Source organism: Microcebus murinus, chromosome 20 (assembly GCF_040939455.1).
Source record: "Microcebus murinus isolate Inina chromosome 20, M.murinus_Inina_mat1.0, whole genome shotgun sequence".
Taxonomy (NCBI): domain Eukaryota; kingdom Metazoa; phylum Chordata; class Mammalia; order Primates; family Cheirogaleidae; genus Microcebus; species Microcebus murinus.
In genome coordinates this window covers 24,264,775-24,283,147 of record NC_134123.1, presented here as the reverse complement: position 1 = coordinate 24,283,147, position 18,373 = coordinate 24,264,775, and the positions used below count along the sequence as shown (strand labels likewise).

At 39.8% G+C, this 18,373-nt stretch overlaps 1 protein-coding gene across 1 annotated transcript in view; it reads left to right on the top strand.

The window, feature by feature from the left end:
• Nucleotides 1-18,373, top strand: part of SF3B3 (splicing factor 3b subunit 3) — a 47,415-nt gene that overhangs the window by 13,197 nt on the left and 15,845 nt on the right. The window contains exons 8-15 of the mRNA XM_075995780.1: nt 476-579; nt 2,879-3,044; nt 6,408-6,503; nt 8,684-8,756; nt 13,840-13,991; nt 14,777-14,932; nt 15,700-15,855; nt 16,395-16,538. Of these exons, the coding sequence (XP_075851895.1) occupies nt 476-579; nt 2,879-3,044; nt 6,408-6,503; nt 8,684-8,756; nt 13,840-13,991; nt 14,777-14,932; nt 15,700-15,855; nt 16,395-16,538 (1,047 nt within the window). The remainder of the gene's footprint in view (nt 1-475; nt 580-2,878; nt 3,045-6,407; nt 6,504-8,683; nt 8,757-13,839; nt 13,992-14,776; nt 14,933-15,699; nt 15,856-16,394; nt 16,539-18,373) is intronic.

The window sequence follows — 18,373 nt, the reverse complement described above, 5'->3', positions numbered from 1 at the left end:
CTGGTAACCTTAATTCTAATATGAGACTGGTAATGCCACTTCTGGTGATTACTTTTAAGTGGTAATAATTGATGTGACTAAGAAGAGAAAGCTATTTCTACTGAAAAGTGGTAATATATATGATCTATTACTTTCATGCTATGGAGCTTTTAACAGTTGGGCTATTTCGTAGATAGCTATTTTGGTCAGGAATTGGCAAACTTTTTTTAAAGATTTGTAATCTTGTGGACCTATAATATAGTCTCTGTTTCAACTCCTCAGCTCTGCCACTGTAGCACAAAACTAGCCATAGACAGTGTGTAAATACATAGGCATGGCTGGCTCATGGGAGTTAGTTTACTGACCCCTGGTTTAGATATGAAGTAGAGTATTTTATTTGCTACTCAGCGTATGATGTCTTATAGTAATAATGGGCTCACTTTTGTGGCCTTACTTCACTTGCCTTTGCAATAGAATCTTTATTATTTCTCTCCAGGTTACTGAGATCCGGCTCAAATATTTTGATACCGTGCCTGTTGCTGCTGCCATGTGTGTGCTTAAAACAGGCTTCCTTTTTGTAGCATCAGAATTTGGAAACCAGTGAGTAATCCTTTTATTACCCTAGTTTACCCTAGTTACTATGTAAGTTGGCAGGAGGGAGGTGTGGCTTCAAGGCTTAGGGAGCTTTTCACAAGAATATTTTAGTTTTTAAAACAAAAGTTTTACTCTCTTTTTCCCTTTACTTTTTTTTCTATTTTATCTTTTTTTTTTTTTTTTTGCATCCAGCTGCTAACTAACTGATCTTTGTTATCTTTAGTGGTTTGAGTCAATTTTTCTGTGGGTATCTGCAAAGGTATCTTTAGAAGTGATGTCGCTCCTGAGCTTTTTGCTGGGCATTTTGTTGAATAAAATATTTATCGAGCTATGTAACATTAAGGAGATGTTCTGGAGGCACTTCACTAGTCTATATGTAAAGTTGAAGCTTATTGTTACCTGTAGCTGCCCACCCACATTGCCAATCCTCCCATTATTATTTCTGTTAATTACTAATGGGCCAGTTCTAGCAACTAAAGAGTAAAATCTTAATTTTTTTTCACCCTCCACCGCTTTTATTTAAGTGCTAAGTCGTTTTTACTTCTGTATCTTTTTTGTAGTGATGCTAATCTGCACTAGCTCCCTAGTTTACTGTTTTCATTTCATTGCCTTTCCTGCAAAACTCAGCCTGTATAGAGTCATTTAATTGAGCAGACAAGATACAACCTTGATGAAATAGTTTTCCCTATCCCTGTGTTATAATCTTAAATGGCTTTTCATTGCCAAATGGAAGAAATCTCAACTCCAGCCTTGAATTTAAGACCAGTGTTGGCCGGGCGCCGTGGCTCACACCTGTAATCCTAGCACTCTGGGAGGCCGAGGCAGGGGGATTGCTTGAGCTCAGGAGTTTGAGACCAACCTGAGTAAGAGTGAGACCCCCGTCTCTACTAAAAATAGAAAAGTTAGCCAGGCATTGTGGTACGCACCTGTAGTCCCATCTACTCGGGAGGCTGAGACAGGAGGATTGCTGGAGCCCAGGAGTTTGAGGTTGCTGTGAGCTAGGCTGACACCATGGCACTCTAGCCAGGGCAACAAAGTGAGACTCTGTCTCAAAAAAAAACAAACCCCAGTTTCCAAGACTACACATTACTTACATGAGATAAGATGACATGGTTTTGTCAGTATCTGGTAAAGTATAGGCAAACCACTTTACTAATCTAATGCTGAGTAAGATATTGTCTAGGAGTCTGTGCCATTTCTGCCTTGTGTCCATCTGTTCTCCCATTCTTAAACGTGGCTTTTACTCCTCAGTGACTTTGTTCCTACTCTTCCTGTATTTCTCCTTTGCCTGGTTTGTACCTGGTTGCCCTTTTCACATTTAGCCTGTTATGTCTGTGTTCACACGTTTCTAATTTTTCAGTTTTTTCAATACAAGGAATTTTTTTTTTTAAGGCAAAGTCTTGCTCTGTTTCCCAGGTTAAGGTACAGTGGAGTCAGCCTAGCTCACAGGAACCTCAAACTCTTGGGCTCAAGTGATCCTCCTGCCTTAGCCTCCTAAGTAGCTAGGACTACAGGTGTACGCTACCACGCCTGGCTAATTTTTTCTATTTTAGTTGTCTGGCTAATTTCTTTTTATTTTTAGTAGAGATGGGGTCTCGTTGTGTTTCCCAGGCTGGTCAGGAGTTTGAGGCTTGTCTTTTTTTTTTTTTTAATTTATTTTTTTAATTTTAGCGTATTATTGGGGTACAAGTGTTAAGGTTACATATATTGCCCGTGGCCCCCTCCCCCCTCGAGTAAGAGCTTCAAGCATGTCCATCCCCGAAATGTTGCACATCTTACTCGTTGTGGTTGTATATACCCATCCCTTCCTCCCCCCTCCCACCCTCCCGACACCCGATAAATGTTATTTCTATATGTCCACTTGGGTGTTGATCCGTTAATACCAATTTGCTGATGAGTACACGTGGTGCTGGTTTTTCCATTCTTGAGATACTTCACTTAGTAGAATGGGTTCAGCTGTATCCAGGAATGTACAAGAAGTGCTATATCACCATCGTTTCTTAAGGCTGAGTAATATTCCATGGTATACATATACCACATTTTATTAATCCATTGAGGCTTGTCTTGTACTCCAGGCCTCAAGTGATCCTCCTACCTTGGCCTCCCAAAGTACAGGGATTACAGGCATGAGCCACTGCACCTGGCCTCCCTGAATTGTCTTGAACAAATCCCAGGTAGCATGCTTCATCATCAAATCTAAAATTAATAATAGTAATATCTAATAGCTCTTGCATTATGTTGATGTCAAATGTTGTCTTTAGACAGAACATGTTAACTCAAGTTTCTCTTCTCTGCTTCTCCCCAGTTACTTATATCAAATTGCACATCTTGGAGATGATGATGAAGAACCTGAGTTTTCATCTGCCATGCCTCTGGAAGAAGGAGACACATTCTTCTTTCAGCCAAGACCACTCAAAAACCTTGTGCTGGTCGATGAGTTGGACAGCCTCTCTCCCATTCTGTTTTGCCAGGTATGAGCCTTTCCAGTCACCTCCACAATGAGCAGTACCAGCCAATTGATTTTGTTTGTTTTTTTTAATTGAATTTTTATTTTTAAATTTTTTCCCTTATGAGTCATTTCGGAATGACCAGCTAATTTTGAATCTAAAGTTGAATAAGTTTAAAGTTTTCTTCCAGTTAAAATTAAAGTCTAGTCTAAGAAACAGGTTTGTTAGCATATGTGTGAAATTGCCAGTGTGTAAAGGTGAAGCAGTTAGAGGTCAAAGTTTGAGCAATAAAAACAATAAATCCTTGTGCTTTTTTTTTTAATTATAAAACTTATGTTTAATGTAAAAATTCAAACCATGGAAAAGGTGAAAGATTAAAAGTCTTTCACTCAGTCTTCCCAACCCTCAGCTCCATTGAGGCCACTGTTATTAACAAATTCTTATGCTTCCAGCCATTTTCTCTGCATCTGCAATTATGTATCTTTATATGTGTTATCTTTTTTCTTTTTCTTTTTTTTTTCTCCTTTTGAGACAGTCTTGGTCTGTTGCCGGGGCTAGAGTGCCGTGGCATCAGCCTAGCTCACAGCAACCTCAGACTCCTGGGCTCAAGCAATCCTTCTGCCTCAGCCTCCTGAGTAGCTGGGACTACAGGCACACACCACCATGCCCGGCTAATTTTTTCTATATATTTTTAGTTGGCCAATTAATTTCTTTTTTTTTTTTTTAGTAGAGACGGGGTCTCGCTCTTGCTCAGCCTGGTTTTGAACTCCTGACCTTGAGCGATCTACCCGCCTCAGCCTCCAAGAGAGCTAGGATTACAGGTGTGATCTTTTTTTTTTTTTAAAGTAAGTGGTTTCATATACTGTATAGTATTCTGAACTTCACCTTTTATCACTTAATGGTCTAGTTAAAGCTGCATGCATTTTTTTTTTTTTTTTTTTTGGAGACAGAGTCTTGCTTTGTTGCCCAGGCTAGAGTGAGTGCCGTGGTGTCAGCTCAGCTCACAGCAACCTCAATCTCCTGGGCTTGAGCAATCCTCCTGCCTCAGCCTCCCGAATAGCTGGGATTGCAGGCATGTGCCACCATGCCCGCCTAACTTTTTGTATATATATTAGTTGACCAATTAATTTCTTTGTATTTATAATAGAGATGGGGTCTCGCTCTTCCTCAGGCTGGTTTCGAACTCCTGACCTCGAGCAATCTGCCTGCCTCGGCCTCCCAGAGTGCTAGGATTACAGGCATGAGCCACTGCGCCCAGCCTGCATTTCTTTTTATTTTCTTTTTCTCTCTGTTTTTTTCTTTCTCTTTCTCTCTCTCTCTCTTTTATTTTTTTGAGACAGTCTCACTTTGTTGCCTGGGCTAGAGTGCCATGGCATCAGCCTATCTCACAGCAACCTCAAATTCCTGGGCTCAGGTGGTCCTTATGCCTCAGCCTCCTGAGTAGCTGGGACTTCAGGTGCCATTCCACCACAGCCAGCTAATGTTTTCTATTTTTAGTAGAGATGGGGGTCTCAGTCTGGCTCAGGCTGGTCTTGAACTCCTGACCTCAAGCTAGCCTCCTGCCTCAGCCTCCCAGAATGCTAGGATTACAGATGTGAGCTACCACTCCTGGCCTTCTTTGTTTTTTTAAATGGAGACAGAGTCTTGCTCTGTGGCCAAGGCTGGGATGCAGTGCTATGATTGTAGCTCACTGCATCCTGGACTCAGGTGATTCTCTTGCATCAGCCTATTGAGTAGCTGGGACTGCAGGTGTGTGCCACCATGCCCAGCTATGTATCTATGTCCTTTATTAAGGCTCTATAACAAAATGATCCATTTAAAATGAGTACATTAGTTTTTTTTTTTTTAAGAGGGCAGTGTGAAGGCCATATACATTCAACACTCACATGCTTGTCTATGTTACTGCTCTACAGAAGGTTAAGAATTTTCATTTGGGCCAGATGCTAGACAACTAAAAATATATATATATTAAAAAAAGTCAGCCAGGCATGGTGACTCATGCCTGTAGTCCCAGCTACTTGGGAGGCTGAGGCAGGAGGATCCCTTGAGCCCAGGAGTTTGAGGTTGCTGTGAGCTAGGCTGATACCACGGCACTCTAGCCCAGGCAACAGAGTGAGACTCTTGTCTCAAAAAAAAAACTTTTTTTTTTTTTTTTTTTTTTTTTTTCATTTAAACTGTCCTGTTTGCCAAAATTACAATACAAATGATTCACTTCTTTTCACATATTGATCAAGACATAATTGTACTTCAGAGCAGCCAGATGTCTGGAATATCAATATGAGAATAGATTGCTTTGTCATTTGGTGGCTGAGTAGCCAGGTACAGAGTTACCTAATAGCTGGTCAGCTACATCATGGGACCATCCGTAGATAGGGCATCTGTGATGCTGTGCAGTCTAACAAATGGCAGGTGTAAGAAATACAATTTTGATGTGTTAATGAAGGTAAATGATAACTGGAGGTATCTACAAAATTAAATGTGATAGGAATAAATGTGTTTTCTATTGGTGACAAAGTTGCGGGTACTGATAATGTAGTTTGCTGCATGTATATATATATTTTTTCTTTTGGTTGTTTTGTTTTTCTTTTGTTTTGAGACACAGTTTCACTCTATTGCCTGGCTAGGGTACCGTGGTGTCAGTCTAGCTCACAGCAACCTCAAACTCTTGGGCTCAAGCAATCCTCCTGCCTCAGCCTCCCAGGTAGCTGGAACTATAGGCATGTACCACTATGCCTAGCTAATTTTTTCTATGTTGTCCAGCTAATTTCTTTCTGTTTTTAGTAGAGATGGGGTCTGGCTCTTGCTGAGGTTGGTCTCGAACTCCTGACCTCAAAGAGTCCTCCCGCCTCAGCCTTCCAGAATGCTCGGATGACAGGCATGAGCCACCACACCTGGCCTTTTGGTTCTACTCCTTGGATTGAATATTATTGATGTTTTTAATCAGAAGCGAATGTTCAATTCCATTTGGAGGTTTATTTCACTGAATATAAAAAGTTCCTTTGCTAACTTAGGAACTGATTTAAGCTGATTTTTTTTGTTGTAACAAGTTGCTGCTTCAAACTGGTTTCCTTTTTCGAACGTTGGAGCTTTTTCTGTTTAAACCTAAAGTTTGTGCTTTAAATTTACTATTCCTTAGCTTGTTATTGTGATAGCTCCAGGCTCAGTAGCAATGACACGGAGGCTAGGAAATCTACATGGAACAAATCACTCTATTACTTTCTCGTCTTAGTCTTTTTTTTTTTTTTGAGACAGGGTCTTGCTCTTTCATCTGCTCTTATATCTGTTTATACCAGTAGCCAGTATATAGAATTAGTTTGTCCCCAGAGAATCAATTGTGTTGGATAACTTAGCAGTGGTAAACTTTTTTTCTCCTTTTTCTCTGTGCAGATAGCTGATCTGGCCAATGAAGATACTCCACAGCTGTATGTGGCCTGTGGTAGGGGACCCAGATCATCTCTGAGAGTCCTAAGGCATGGACTTGAGGTAAGATAGGAATTTCTAGATAATCTGTAGGGTTTGGAGGGAAGCACTGATGAAGCTAAAGTTTATGTGTTTACTCTGATGTAGTCAAAGAAAGAGTTAATATACCTATGAAAAAGTATATTCTTCCTCCTGTGTTTCCCTAAAGTTTATACTTTATTATTTTTTTTTTTGTTTGTTTTTCTCCCAGTCAAGAAAAAGTTTGTACTTTAAATTTACTATTGCTTAGCTTGTTATTGTGATAGCTCCAGGCTCACTAGCAATGACACAGAGGCTAGGAAATCTGCATGGAACAAATCACTCTATTACTTTCTCGTCTTAGTCTTTTTTTTTTTTTTTTTTTTTGAGACAGAGTCTTGCTTTTTCATCCAGGGTGGAGTACCGTGGCAGGATCATAGCTCACTGTAACTTTGAACTCCTGGGCTAAAGAGATCCTCATAACTCAGCCTCCGCAGTAGCTAGGACTCTAGACGTGTGCCACCAGATGTGGGTATTTATTTTAGTTTTTGTAGAGACGGGATCTCACTGTATTATCCAAGCTAGTCTCAAACTCCTGATTCTTCTGCCTTGGCTTCCCAAAGTGTTGAGATTATAGACATGGGCCACCATACCCAGCCTATTTTTAGTCTTTATTTAGAGTTTTTAGGTAGTTAATAATGATGGGTATATATTTTTGTATGTTACTAAATTTATTTTTCATCAGTATATGCTCTTAAGTAGCATCATTTTTAATGTTTTTGTGATATTTCACCAAAGTGGATTTATTAGAATTTACTTAGTGAATCTTTTACTTATTGGACCTCTTAAGTGATAGTGAGAGTCAAAATTATCTTCTCAAATCCCACATCCTCCTCTTAGCTAGTCCTCTTGTTGATACCTTCTAGCAAGGGCCTTGGCTTTGATCTTTTTAAGAGTAAAATAAAATTTCCTGTAACAATTTGTTTTCAGAGCTTGGGATTGTGAAACTACAGCTCTTAAGAGTCCCACTGCCTGTTTTTATAAATTTTTATTAGAAACACAGCCAAGATGACCTTGGTTTTGAATTCCAGCTCTATCACTTAATAGCTGTTACCATACTTTTGGTTAGACATTATTATTAATACTTATTATTAATAATGTCTTAATAATGGACATTATAAAGTCCATTTTACATTTTCTTCTATAAAATAGACTTAATGTACCTGCCTTAAAGGATCATGTGAATTAAATGAGGTGATGCATGTGAAGCATTTAGCATAAGATATGGCATGAAGTGTTAAATGTTAGCTATTAATACTTTTTCAGGGAATTTGAAGATTTTTTTGACTCTTCCAAAATATTCATCAGTTCACCAAATTTCCAATGACCTGGACCCAATTTAGATCCATACTTCTCGATTATTTAGTTAGTTACTACTAATTGGAACCTAATGAACATCTGATGAAAACTAACACTTTCTGTAAAATTATGCATATATGCATTAACAAAATTTGTGTGTATCGTAAGAGATTAAGAGTCATCATTTCCTGCCACCTCACCCCTTCAAATCTGTAAACAAATCTTTGTAATTTATAAAAATGTTTTTAAATTGTTGAGCATTGACTTGTTCCTGTAAGTCTGTTGGACCTTATTCTTTGACCAGATCATGGTCTCGGCTGAGCAGGGTGACTGTCAGTTTTATATTTGGTGTAGAGTGTAGCATACTTGACATACTTCATTAATGATAATGTTCTTAGGTCTTCCTGTTATTATTATGTTCATAAACTAAGAAAAGGGTTATGTCTTCCTTGAATAAACTTGAGTTCTTTCTATAAAATGTGGTTACACGCTATGATATATCCATAGACTTAATAACAGGAAGACCTAAGAACATTAGCATTAATGAAGTATGTCACTTTGAATGGCTTATTACATTCCCAGTGGTTACTGCTGTTTCTTGAGGATGCAGGCTTGCTGTACCCATATGAAGGGTATGGTTTTATCTGTGACACCTATAACCTCCCATACATTCCATGACTTTTGCTAAAGTCTGACATGGAGACAGCCAGTACCTCTATTTTGGTTCTTAGGTTCTTCACTAGATGGTTTCATCCTTTAAATCCAGCATATAGTATGAGCACAGCCTTTGAGACCTCACTGTCTAGTGTAGCTGTAAGCAGGTAGCCGAGTTGTACACTACTCACTGGATCCTCCTGTCCTGTCAGGTGTCGGAAATGGCTGTTTCTGAGCTACCCGGTAACCCCAATGCTGTGTGGACAGTGCGTCGTCACATTGAAGGTAAGCAGCCCTTCCCAATAGTCATATAGGGTCTGGGTGCCATTGCCAGAAAGAGGCTTAAGAGGCTGCATTCCTAATACTTCTTCATCACTTCATCTAGCACCATATACCAGAAACATTTCTGGCCCAGCACCCTGTTTTTGAGGCTCTTGCAATTAGGATGCCTTCACCTCCTGCTACTTTTTGTGGAAGTGGGTAAGGGGACACAGGGTGGATGTTCTTATTTCAGTACGTAAAGAAACATTTCGGTATCCAACTGCTGCTAAGGGTAATGTTCTTTGACCTTATATTCATAAACTTGTTCCGTCTGTGTAAGAAGTATGGTGTGAGGGAATATTGTTGCTTTTTCATTTTTCTTCAACTATGTGCTCAAACCACAGTGAAGTACAAGGTGGTGTTCTAGGAATTAGGAGTTTGGTAAAGCTTATTAATGAATTAGTCAGTACTACTTCTGCTTAACAAAAGCAGAGATTGATTGAGTAGAATCAGAATTTTAGAGCGAGTGGACAAGAAGGGATGGAGAAGGAAGAGGAGGGAGTCTGAGTTCCTGAATAGAAATGGTCACGTCATTGTAAAACTTTGAAAGTGACACGATAATCTAGAGTAGTGCAATAGCAGGGAAGTCCTGTGACAATTAAATTGTGGTCCCATAAAATAAACTCAGTGTTATTTTTCCTTCAATCACTTTGGGGTTATAGGTCACTTCTGTTCCTAGACCTCATTTTCCTCTTGTTCCCTTGGGAATGTGTAACTGGTAAGATCATCCTGATTGGCAGACAAAGCTTTTTGTGTTTTTTTGTTTTTTTAAATAAAACAGCTATAATTTTTCCTGATATTTAGATGTTCTGGTTGTATGGAACAAGTTTAAGGGAGCTGGGAAATGTGTAGGAGGAAAACCTCTGTTATATTTTAAAACCTTTTTTAGTAGAATGTTCATTTTTTGGATTTTGTTTTCATTGTAGGCATGGGAGTTAAATCTGAGTTAAGTAGAAAGGGAAAATTGAGTAAGAAATTGGTAGGCTTAGTTGAGCTAAAAAGATAATTATTAGATAATCAGGTTTGTATGTAGTAATCTATATAAGGAAGCTGGTCAGTGTGATGACTTGGTTGATGTTTGACTTGTTGGCTTATTGATAACTATGGCTCTTGAAGACACTGCCTACACTGTTTGAATTAGAAAGATGCTTTGAGATAAACTAGTATGCTCCCTCTTTTTTTCTTCTAACTTTTTAAAACAAACTTTTCATTTTGATACAGATTTAGGTTTACAGAAAAGTCACCCATCACTTTTATGGAGGCAGGAAGTTACTGGGCTTAACTTTCAAAATAGCCAATCTAGGTAATAGGGACAGTTTCCCCGTCTCCTGAATCCCGATCCAGTCTCCATTTTGACCAACACTGTAGTCAGAGTCTGTGGGTTTTGCTGGTTTCTTTGAGGATAAGTTGTATGCTTTCATTGTGCAGTCATTTTGAATGCCGACCATGTGTACTCATAGCAATTAACATAGATCCCTGTCTCAGAGAACATGCCATATAAAAAGAAGACAAGTACACAAAACTGTTGTTTTTTTTTTCTGATGTGGTGAACAGCACAAGCATGTTGCCAGGAGGGGTTAGAGGAGAGGGAATGGGCATTTGTTTGAGCATCAGGGAAGGCTCTAGAGAGAAGCATTTTGCTAAATTAGTGATAGGCAGTATGTTGCATGATGGAACTTGCAGCTGACCATTTTTCTCCTTTACTAAATGTCAAAATCTAGGAAAGGACTATATCCTGGTAGATTTTACTCTTTAGATACTATACTTTGGGCAGTCACCCACAAAAATAGGTCAGGTTCTCTGTTCATTCTCTTTTCAGATACCCCAAGTTACTTTTGAGTGAACATTCCTCTGTCCACACATGGTGCAGTCTTCCAGGCAAATACTAACCTTGGCTGGTACTTGGTGATGCATACTACCAATACCAAGCCTTTTTTTCTCTTCCACAGGTGGCTGGTGAAGGTGCTGATCACCACAGGTGTGTACCTACTGCTAGGGTCTTTTGTGGGGTCTTATAGTTTACCCATGGAAAGGGACCTGCACAAAATATTGAGGCTGCCCTGGTGATGTCTCTCAGAGGGTAACTTTGCAGTTTTATGTCAATGTGCATCATAGTGATACACACCCATCTGCCTGTTCATCAGGTGGTCTTGAGGCAGGCATCAGCTTCTCTACTTTTCTCCCACAGAATTTGTAAAATATGACTAATTTTTTTTCTTTCACTAAGCTGAAAGAGTCTGTAGCTAGCAAAGCTTAGCTTCATATTGTCCCTTGGAGATGTACGTTCCAGGTGTACTGACTGAAAGATCAGTACCTGGAGGGAGCTTTTGAGTATATTCAGGACTTTGCTGGAGCAAGAGAAGCATCAGTACTCTGACTATAAAGTGAATGAGAATGAGATATTAGAGGTTGCAGTCATCTGGATGGTTGCTCACTTTATCCTTTAGAGTGAGCTAATTATTTAGCCTTAGATCCTAAGGCAAGGGAAGTAGAAAAGTAAAGCATTCCCCTCTCTGGGGTGCTTCAGCAGGTGCTCAGACAGATAGCAGCTACGTTTTTCTGAGACCTAAAGATGCATTCTCTTACCATAATGGATTCTTCACTGGGTATGATGTAATTGTTCCTTCACATGAGACTTGCAAAGGGCAATGTGGATATTTATAGTTTCTAGTCATTTACTGTGATTGAAGCTTGGCTTTGTTCCAAACTCCAACTTTTAACCTGTAATCGCCCTAGGACATAAGAGTAACCTGCTGCAGGTCTTTCTTGCTGTAGAATGGAAGGGGGGAATATAAGTTACAGTATGCTTGATATTCACAGGGTAATGGATATTTTGAGGAAATCTGTCATGTAAAGGAATTTTCAGACTTCAATCATTGCTCTCCCACCTATTGAATTGTCTAGCAATTCAATGTAAGCCCACTGAGCATCTCTTTTCTTTTATATCTGAGCATTCTGGGGCCTTGGTTAGATGGAAGATAAGGACCTAGGCACTCCTCCTTCCATCCTCCCTCCCCTCTGCCCGCATTATCTTTCATTCATACAAGTCAAAAGGTGTATGGTCTGTTTTCTAGAAGCTCTCTGTTTCCCCTAGACTGAAGAAAGAGGCTGGAAATCCGGCCGGTTAGAGCCCTTTGTTGTTTGGCTTTTTAATTTGTTCTAACATGGCTTTTAAGGTAGTAGATTTCAGTAATAAGCACATTGGAAATGATACAGTATTTGTATAATGTTAAAATTAAGCAATTTCTATTATTTTTAGACACCAGAAATTTCCAATTCAAAAACTGAGGGCAGGAGTATAAAGGTTCCAAGTTTGGTGTCATGTGGAGATAGATTTTGGTTTTGTTGTAAGCTATTAAGACATCCATTTTAGGGACCATGTCCTTACTTATTTTATGATAACAGACTTACAAAGCTGTTTTACAAGATGTCCTCAAGGTATTTGATATATGTTGACGGTTATGACAACATAATTAGAAACCAGTTTCTGAGCAGCTACGTTTTTCTGAGACCTAAAGATGCATTCTCATACCATAATGGATTCTTCACTGGGTATGATGTAATTGTTCCTTCACATGAGACTTGCAACCCCTAGAAAGGGCAGTGTGTAAAAGGTCAAGGAGTAAAACTTGTCCAGTTTTACTCCTTATGATTTGGAAATTAAAATTGAACCCTTTGTGGATAGCCATTAGAGCAACCCATTGGAAAAGATTCTTGATTTTCAGCCACCCTAGTGTACACATGTGTACTAATTGAAACAAAAATTTTGCAAAACAGTACTTACCTTTACTACGTGTCATTCAGTCTCATTAATTATATTTGTTTCTATTATAAAGTGCTGATTGCAACCCACCAAGTTGATTTTATGTCCTAATAGTTCAGAACACTATTGTAGGCCACACCAATTACATATTTTCACTTGACTAAAAAAACTATAAAGAATGCTGATTCTGCTGAACTCATATAGTATCATTAGTTCACCTGAACCTCATTTGGAGGAATCAAAACCAAGTATGTCCTTCACATGGGTGGGATGGACTAGCCCTGTGGCACTGGGGGCTCAGGCAAACAGGGTTCTACAGTTGCTACTGCTAGGAGTGAGGTGGCCACTCCTTTAATACCTTTTCTTGTTACTCTGTCCCATATATACTTGATTTCTGATAAGGGGGACAGAAAACGGGGAGTTGATACAAAATGAAATTGTAAAGTAGAGAAATCTCAACTTTTTAAAAAATGAGCATGCCTTTGTCTAATATTTATCAAGCTTTATGCCAAACATTGTGCTGGATATGGGAGACACACACACAAGCTCTTCCATGTTGTAGAGTGGGATATATGGGAAATAGATGGCCTGTAACTATGGGATCTGCAGGAGAAACTCATTAGTGTTTGTTTATCCAACTCGGTTTCATTATGAGAAGCAGATGCTAAAAGGATTGCTCATGACCACTGGATTGTTGTATTTCTAAATAGTGAAAAACCAGAGAGGTCAAGGAATAACAATATAAACACTCGCCCAGCCCCCGTTTCCTGGTTATCTAGTGTTCCTACATCATTCCCATTAGGACTAGGATTCTCAGTTTCCAACCCTAGAATGACTTAGTCTCATAGAGGCTTAAATAATCTGTTTTATTCATTAGAGCTTGTGTTCCTATATAAGCCTCTTTTGGAAGAAGTTGGGATCTTTCCTGGTTAAAAGGAGTATCTTTTAAGTATGGGTTGTGATTGGCAACTGGCACAAATGTGCTCTAGCTCGAGAAACATAAATATTGTAGTATTCAAAAATTCCTCATGGCTCTGATTCCCCTGCTTTGTCCGCTCTAATTTTTCTAGCACATGTCTCAAAATATTAAGGAAGCAAAGTATATCTATGTAGGCTGTTATGACCCCCAAATATCTTTTGGATCATGCTGTGCTCTTCGTGTGTGTGATGACTACATACAGAAGTGCCTTGGAAGGTTTCTGGAGAGAAAACTCTTAGTGTTTCACTTGACTTTGTAATTCTAATGAGGTCTTACTGACCAACTCCGTTCTTTTCCTTTTTCAGATGAATTTGATGCCTACATCATTGTGTCTTTCGTGAATGCCACCCTTGTGTTGTCCATTGGAGAGACTGTGGAAGAAGTGACTGACTCTGGGTTCCTGGGCACCACCCCAACCTTGTCCTGCTCTTTGTTAGGAGATGATGCCTTGGTGCAGGTGAGGATTCTCAGAGCTTGCTTACCCACTCAGCTTGCTTTGTTCTTTCTTTGCCCTCGTGGTGGTGGAGGCTGCTATTGTTGATGTCTCTTTCCACCCTCATTTGCCAACAAGCTTTAGGGAGGGAACATTTGATTTTGACATATAACATCCCCTCTCTGTTTGCTGTTTTTCTTCTTATTACAGAGAGCCACATTACTGCTGCTTTCATTTCTATTAAAGCTTTTTACAGGTGGCTCACACCTGTAATCTTAGCACTCTGGGAGGCTGAGGCGGGTGGATTGCTCAAGGTCAGGATTTCGAAACCAGCCTGAGCAAGAACGAGACCCCTGTCTCTACTAAAAATAGAAAGAAATTAATTGGCCAACTAAAAATATATATGTAGAAAAACTTAGCTGGGCATGGTGGCACCTGCCTGTATTTCCAGCTACTCAGGAGACTGAGGCAGGAGAATCGCTTGAGCCCAGGAGTTTGAGATTGCTGTGAGCTAGGCATTCTAGCCCAGGCAACAAAGTGAGATTCTGTCTCAAAAAAAAGCTTTTTACAAGTATTTTGTTAATGATCTTTGAACTTGTTTGAAGTAGACATTGTGTAAAACATGAACTTTTAAAAAGTTGACCATGTCTGTGGCCTATTAACTCTTTTTTGTCACTGACCCAACTGGTACTTGAAATGCAGTGGCTCCAGATCTGACAAGGGTGAGAGATCCGATAGGCATGAGGGTCCTTCTGAGTGACGAGTCAAATAAATTGCTAAGTCAGGTTTCCTTCTGTTATTAACTCTAGGTGTATCCAGATGGCATTCGGCACATACGAGCAGACAAGAGAGTCAATGAGTGGAAGACGCCCGGAAAGAAAACAATTGTGAAGTGTGCAGTGAACCAGCGACAAGTGGTGATTGCCCTGACAGGAGGAGAGCTGGTCTATTTTGAAATGGATCCCGTATGTTATTTTATCATTCACTGTGGGACTTAGTGTGTAGAGTCCAGAGGTAAATGGGAGTTACAGTCCAGGTATCTAGATTATAGCCAAAAGAAAGAGAATCTGAGAGTAAAAGTGTCCACAAGCCATTCTAGCCCTTTATGGAGGAGGAAAAAGTAAGTTGGTGTCTAATTCTAATTAGAGTTTTGAAATGAAACACTTGCTCCTCCAGTAATTCGCCCTTTGCTTTTCCAACAAATATTTGGCATAGATTTAATTTCTGCAGTTTGAGTCCATTTCAGAAAATTGCATTTTGCTCTTCTGTGTGGAAGGGGGGTGGTGGGTTCACTTAAATATCTTGCTCTCAGGAAGTTTCTAGTATGGCCAACTTTTATAGTCTCACTGTACTTATGGTTGAGATTTCTTCATAACTATCATGTTTGAATTCCTTTTTACTCCAAGTATTCTCATGAACAGAGAAATAGTTTTATCTATTTCCATTTCCTCTAAGGTAGCCTTGGAAAATTTGTGGCATATTGACCTTGTCAAAGGTCTCTTCATTCTCTGGTTGGTGAGAGATATTAATTTTGCTTGCTGTTAGTTTGTTAAATTTAGTCTTGGGAACTCAGAGAAATTTTTGTCATTGACTATAGTAAGAGGAGTGAGAGGAAGCAGAAAGAAATCTAACAGCCTGCCTTCCTTCTCTAGGCTGAGGGGTTGGGGGCAAATTAGAGGATCTAGACCCATCACTTTGTAGTTTTGACTGCTTGCTGTCTTTATTCCTGTAGTCAGGGCAGCTGAATGAGTACACAGAGCGGAAAGAAATGTCAGCAGATGTCGTATGCATGAGTCTGGCCAATGTACCCCCTGGAGAGCAGCGATCTCGCTTCCTGGCTGTGGGGCTGGTGGACAACACTGTCAGAATCATCTCTTTGGACCCCTCAGTGAGTGACAACCTTAACTTCACGGATATTCTGGTTGGAACCTGAGCACCTGGCCCCCTCCTGATGTCCATCTCTGAGATAAGCTGGGCTAGACCTCAGAATCTATACCTGCTGCTTCTCTTGATTATCATAGCAGCATATCTTAGGAGTCTTCTGCTGTGGTTTAAGGGTGTTGATCTGAGACCACTTTAATGTTTCTTTGGCTTAAACCTCAACTCCCTTTTGTAGTTATAAACCATAAAAACTCAAGACTGTTTGCCTGAAAAGAAACTTGCTCCAGATCCTTAGGTGACTTAGGAAGGTGTCCTTTGTATATTTACATTTATCATAATGCACTTTGACAAAAAGAGGAGAGCATGATTCTCCCAAAGTTTATTCTGAGATTTAGTTTGACTAATAACTGACTACCATCTTAGAACTCACTCCTGGGGTATAAGAAAGTACTTCTTCAATCCCAGAATTTAAATTTCTCTGAGTATATTTTTCCAAAATTGGTAATTTTTTATGTTTTTATGATTTTCCTCCACCTCTCCCCACAGGACTGTTTGCAGCCTCTGAGCATGCAGGCTCTCCCAGCCCAGCCTGAGTCCTTGTGTATTGTGGAAATGGGTGGAACTGAGAAGCAGGATGAGCTGGGTGAGAGGGGCTCGATCGGCTTCCTATACCTAAATATTGGGCTACAGGTAAGAAATCCAGAGGCCTTGTGTGGGTTTTGTCCATTCTCTTGTTTGATACTGGTGATGCACCTCTATGCCTGTGGTTCCAGATACCCACTTTAGGAGAAGTGAACAGTGCTGCCCTGGGTTCCACTTTTCTTAGCTCTTTAATTAGAACAAAGCAGGCCGGGGAAAAGTAGTTTCATGAAGAGTCTTCACATCTACTAAAAATGCTTTGCAATCGCTGCTGTAGTCAGAACTAGATGGGAGCCTCAAGGGTCATCTGTAGTTCTCACAATTCATTTCAGCTTTTGAAACAAATATGTCACAGTACATAATTGGCTCCATTAGTAATAAAGGACCCCTAAATGTTCCCTGTTGTCAAAGCAGCTGAGCTCTTTATGTTATGAAAAACAGCAACCTAACACAGTGTCAGGGTTCTTGATAATATGCTTTTTATTTCCTCAAACATCTAAATAATTCTAGCCCAGGTACTTTTTAATTTTACTTCTTAACTTAGAAATTCTCGAACGTAGTCAGAAGTTAGAGAGACTAATATAATGAACCTCCATGTACCCAATTTTAACAGCTGTCAACAACATTGTGCTGTCTTTGTTTTATCTATTCCCTCTCTTTTCTTTTTCCTGGAGTATTTTAAACCAAATCTGAGATGATTTATCATTTCATCTATAAATACTTAATAATGTAGATCTAACAGATATTTATTTTGTTTTGTTTTGAGACAGAGTCTCCCTCTGTTGCCCAGGCTAGAGTGAGTGCCGTGGTGTCAGCCTAGCTCCCAGCAACCTCAAACTCCTGGGCTCAAGCAATCCTGCTGCCTCAGCCTCCCGAGTAGCTGGGACTACAGGCATGCGCCACCATGCCCGGCTAATTTTTTCTATATATATTAGTTGGCCAATTAATTTCTTTCTATTTATAGTAGAGATGGGGTCTCACTCTTGCTCAGGCTGGTTTCGAACTCCTGACCTTGAGCAATCCGCCCACCTCGGCCTCCCAGAGTGCTAGGATTACAGGCATGAGCCACCGTGCCCGGCCATGGTGTTTTGTTTTAAGAGACAGGATGTAACTATGTTTCCTGGGCTGGAGTGCAGTGGCATGATCATAGCTCACTGCAACTTTGAACTCCTGGACTAAAGTCATCTTCCCACCTCAACCTCTCAAAGTGCTGAGATTACAGGTGTGAACCACCGTGCTTGGCCCCAAGTGTCTGTAAGATATTAATGTTATCACACCCAGCAAAATACAACAATAATTCCTTAACACCATATTCCAGTTTTCTCTGATTTTCTTTTTTCCCTGTAAATGGCTTTATAGTTGCTTCTACTCTGGATCTCAGTTTAGCAGTCCACACTTTTTTATTTGATTCATCTTTTTTCATCTCTTTCACTATCCTACCTCCATTTTAAGTGTTAAGTGACCAGATCATTTGTCTTACAGAATTTCTCACCTTCAGGACATGACAAAGTCATTCCTGTGTATGTAGTGTTCCTCTGTCCTCTGCATTTTATTTTTCGGAGATAGGGTCTCGTTCTGTTGCCCAGGATGGAGTGCAGTGATGTCATCATAGCTTACTGCAACCTCACATTCTTGGGCTCAAGCAATCCTCCTGCCTCAGCCTCCCAAGTAGCTGGGACTCTATAGGCAGGTGCCACCATGCCCAGCTGAATATCTTATTTGTTTAAAGCTCCCCATCGATCTTACACTTACAGGTATTGATACACATTGCCTAGATTTTAAATTTCATTAGGGGTTAAAAATGATGATTTTTAATTTTTTTTCTACATTCAAATTAGCTGGAATTCTTCTCCAAAGACAAAATCAGCTCTCTTTCTTTGCTTACT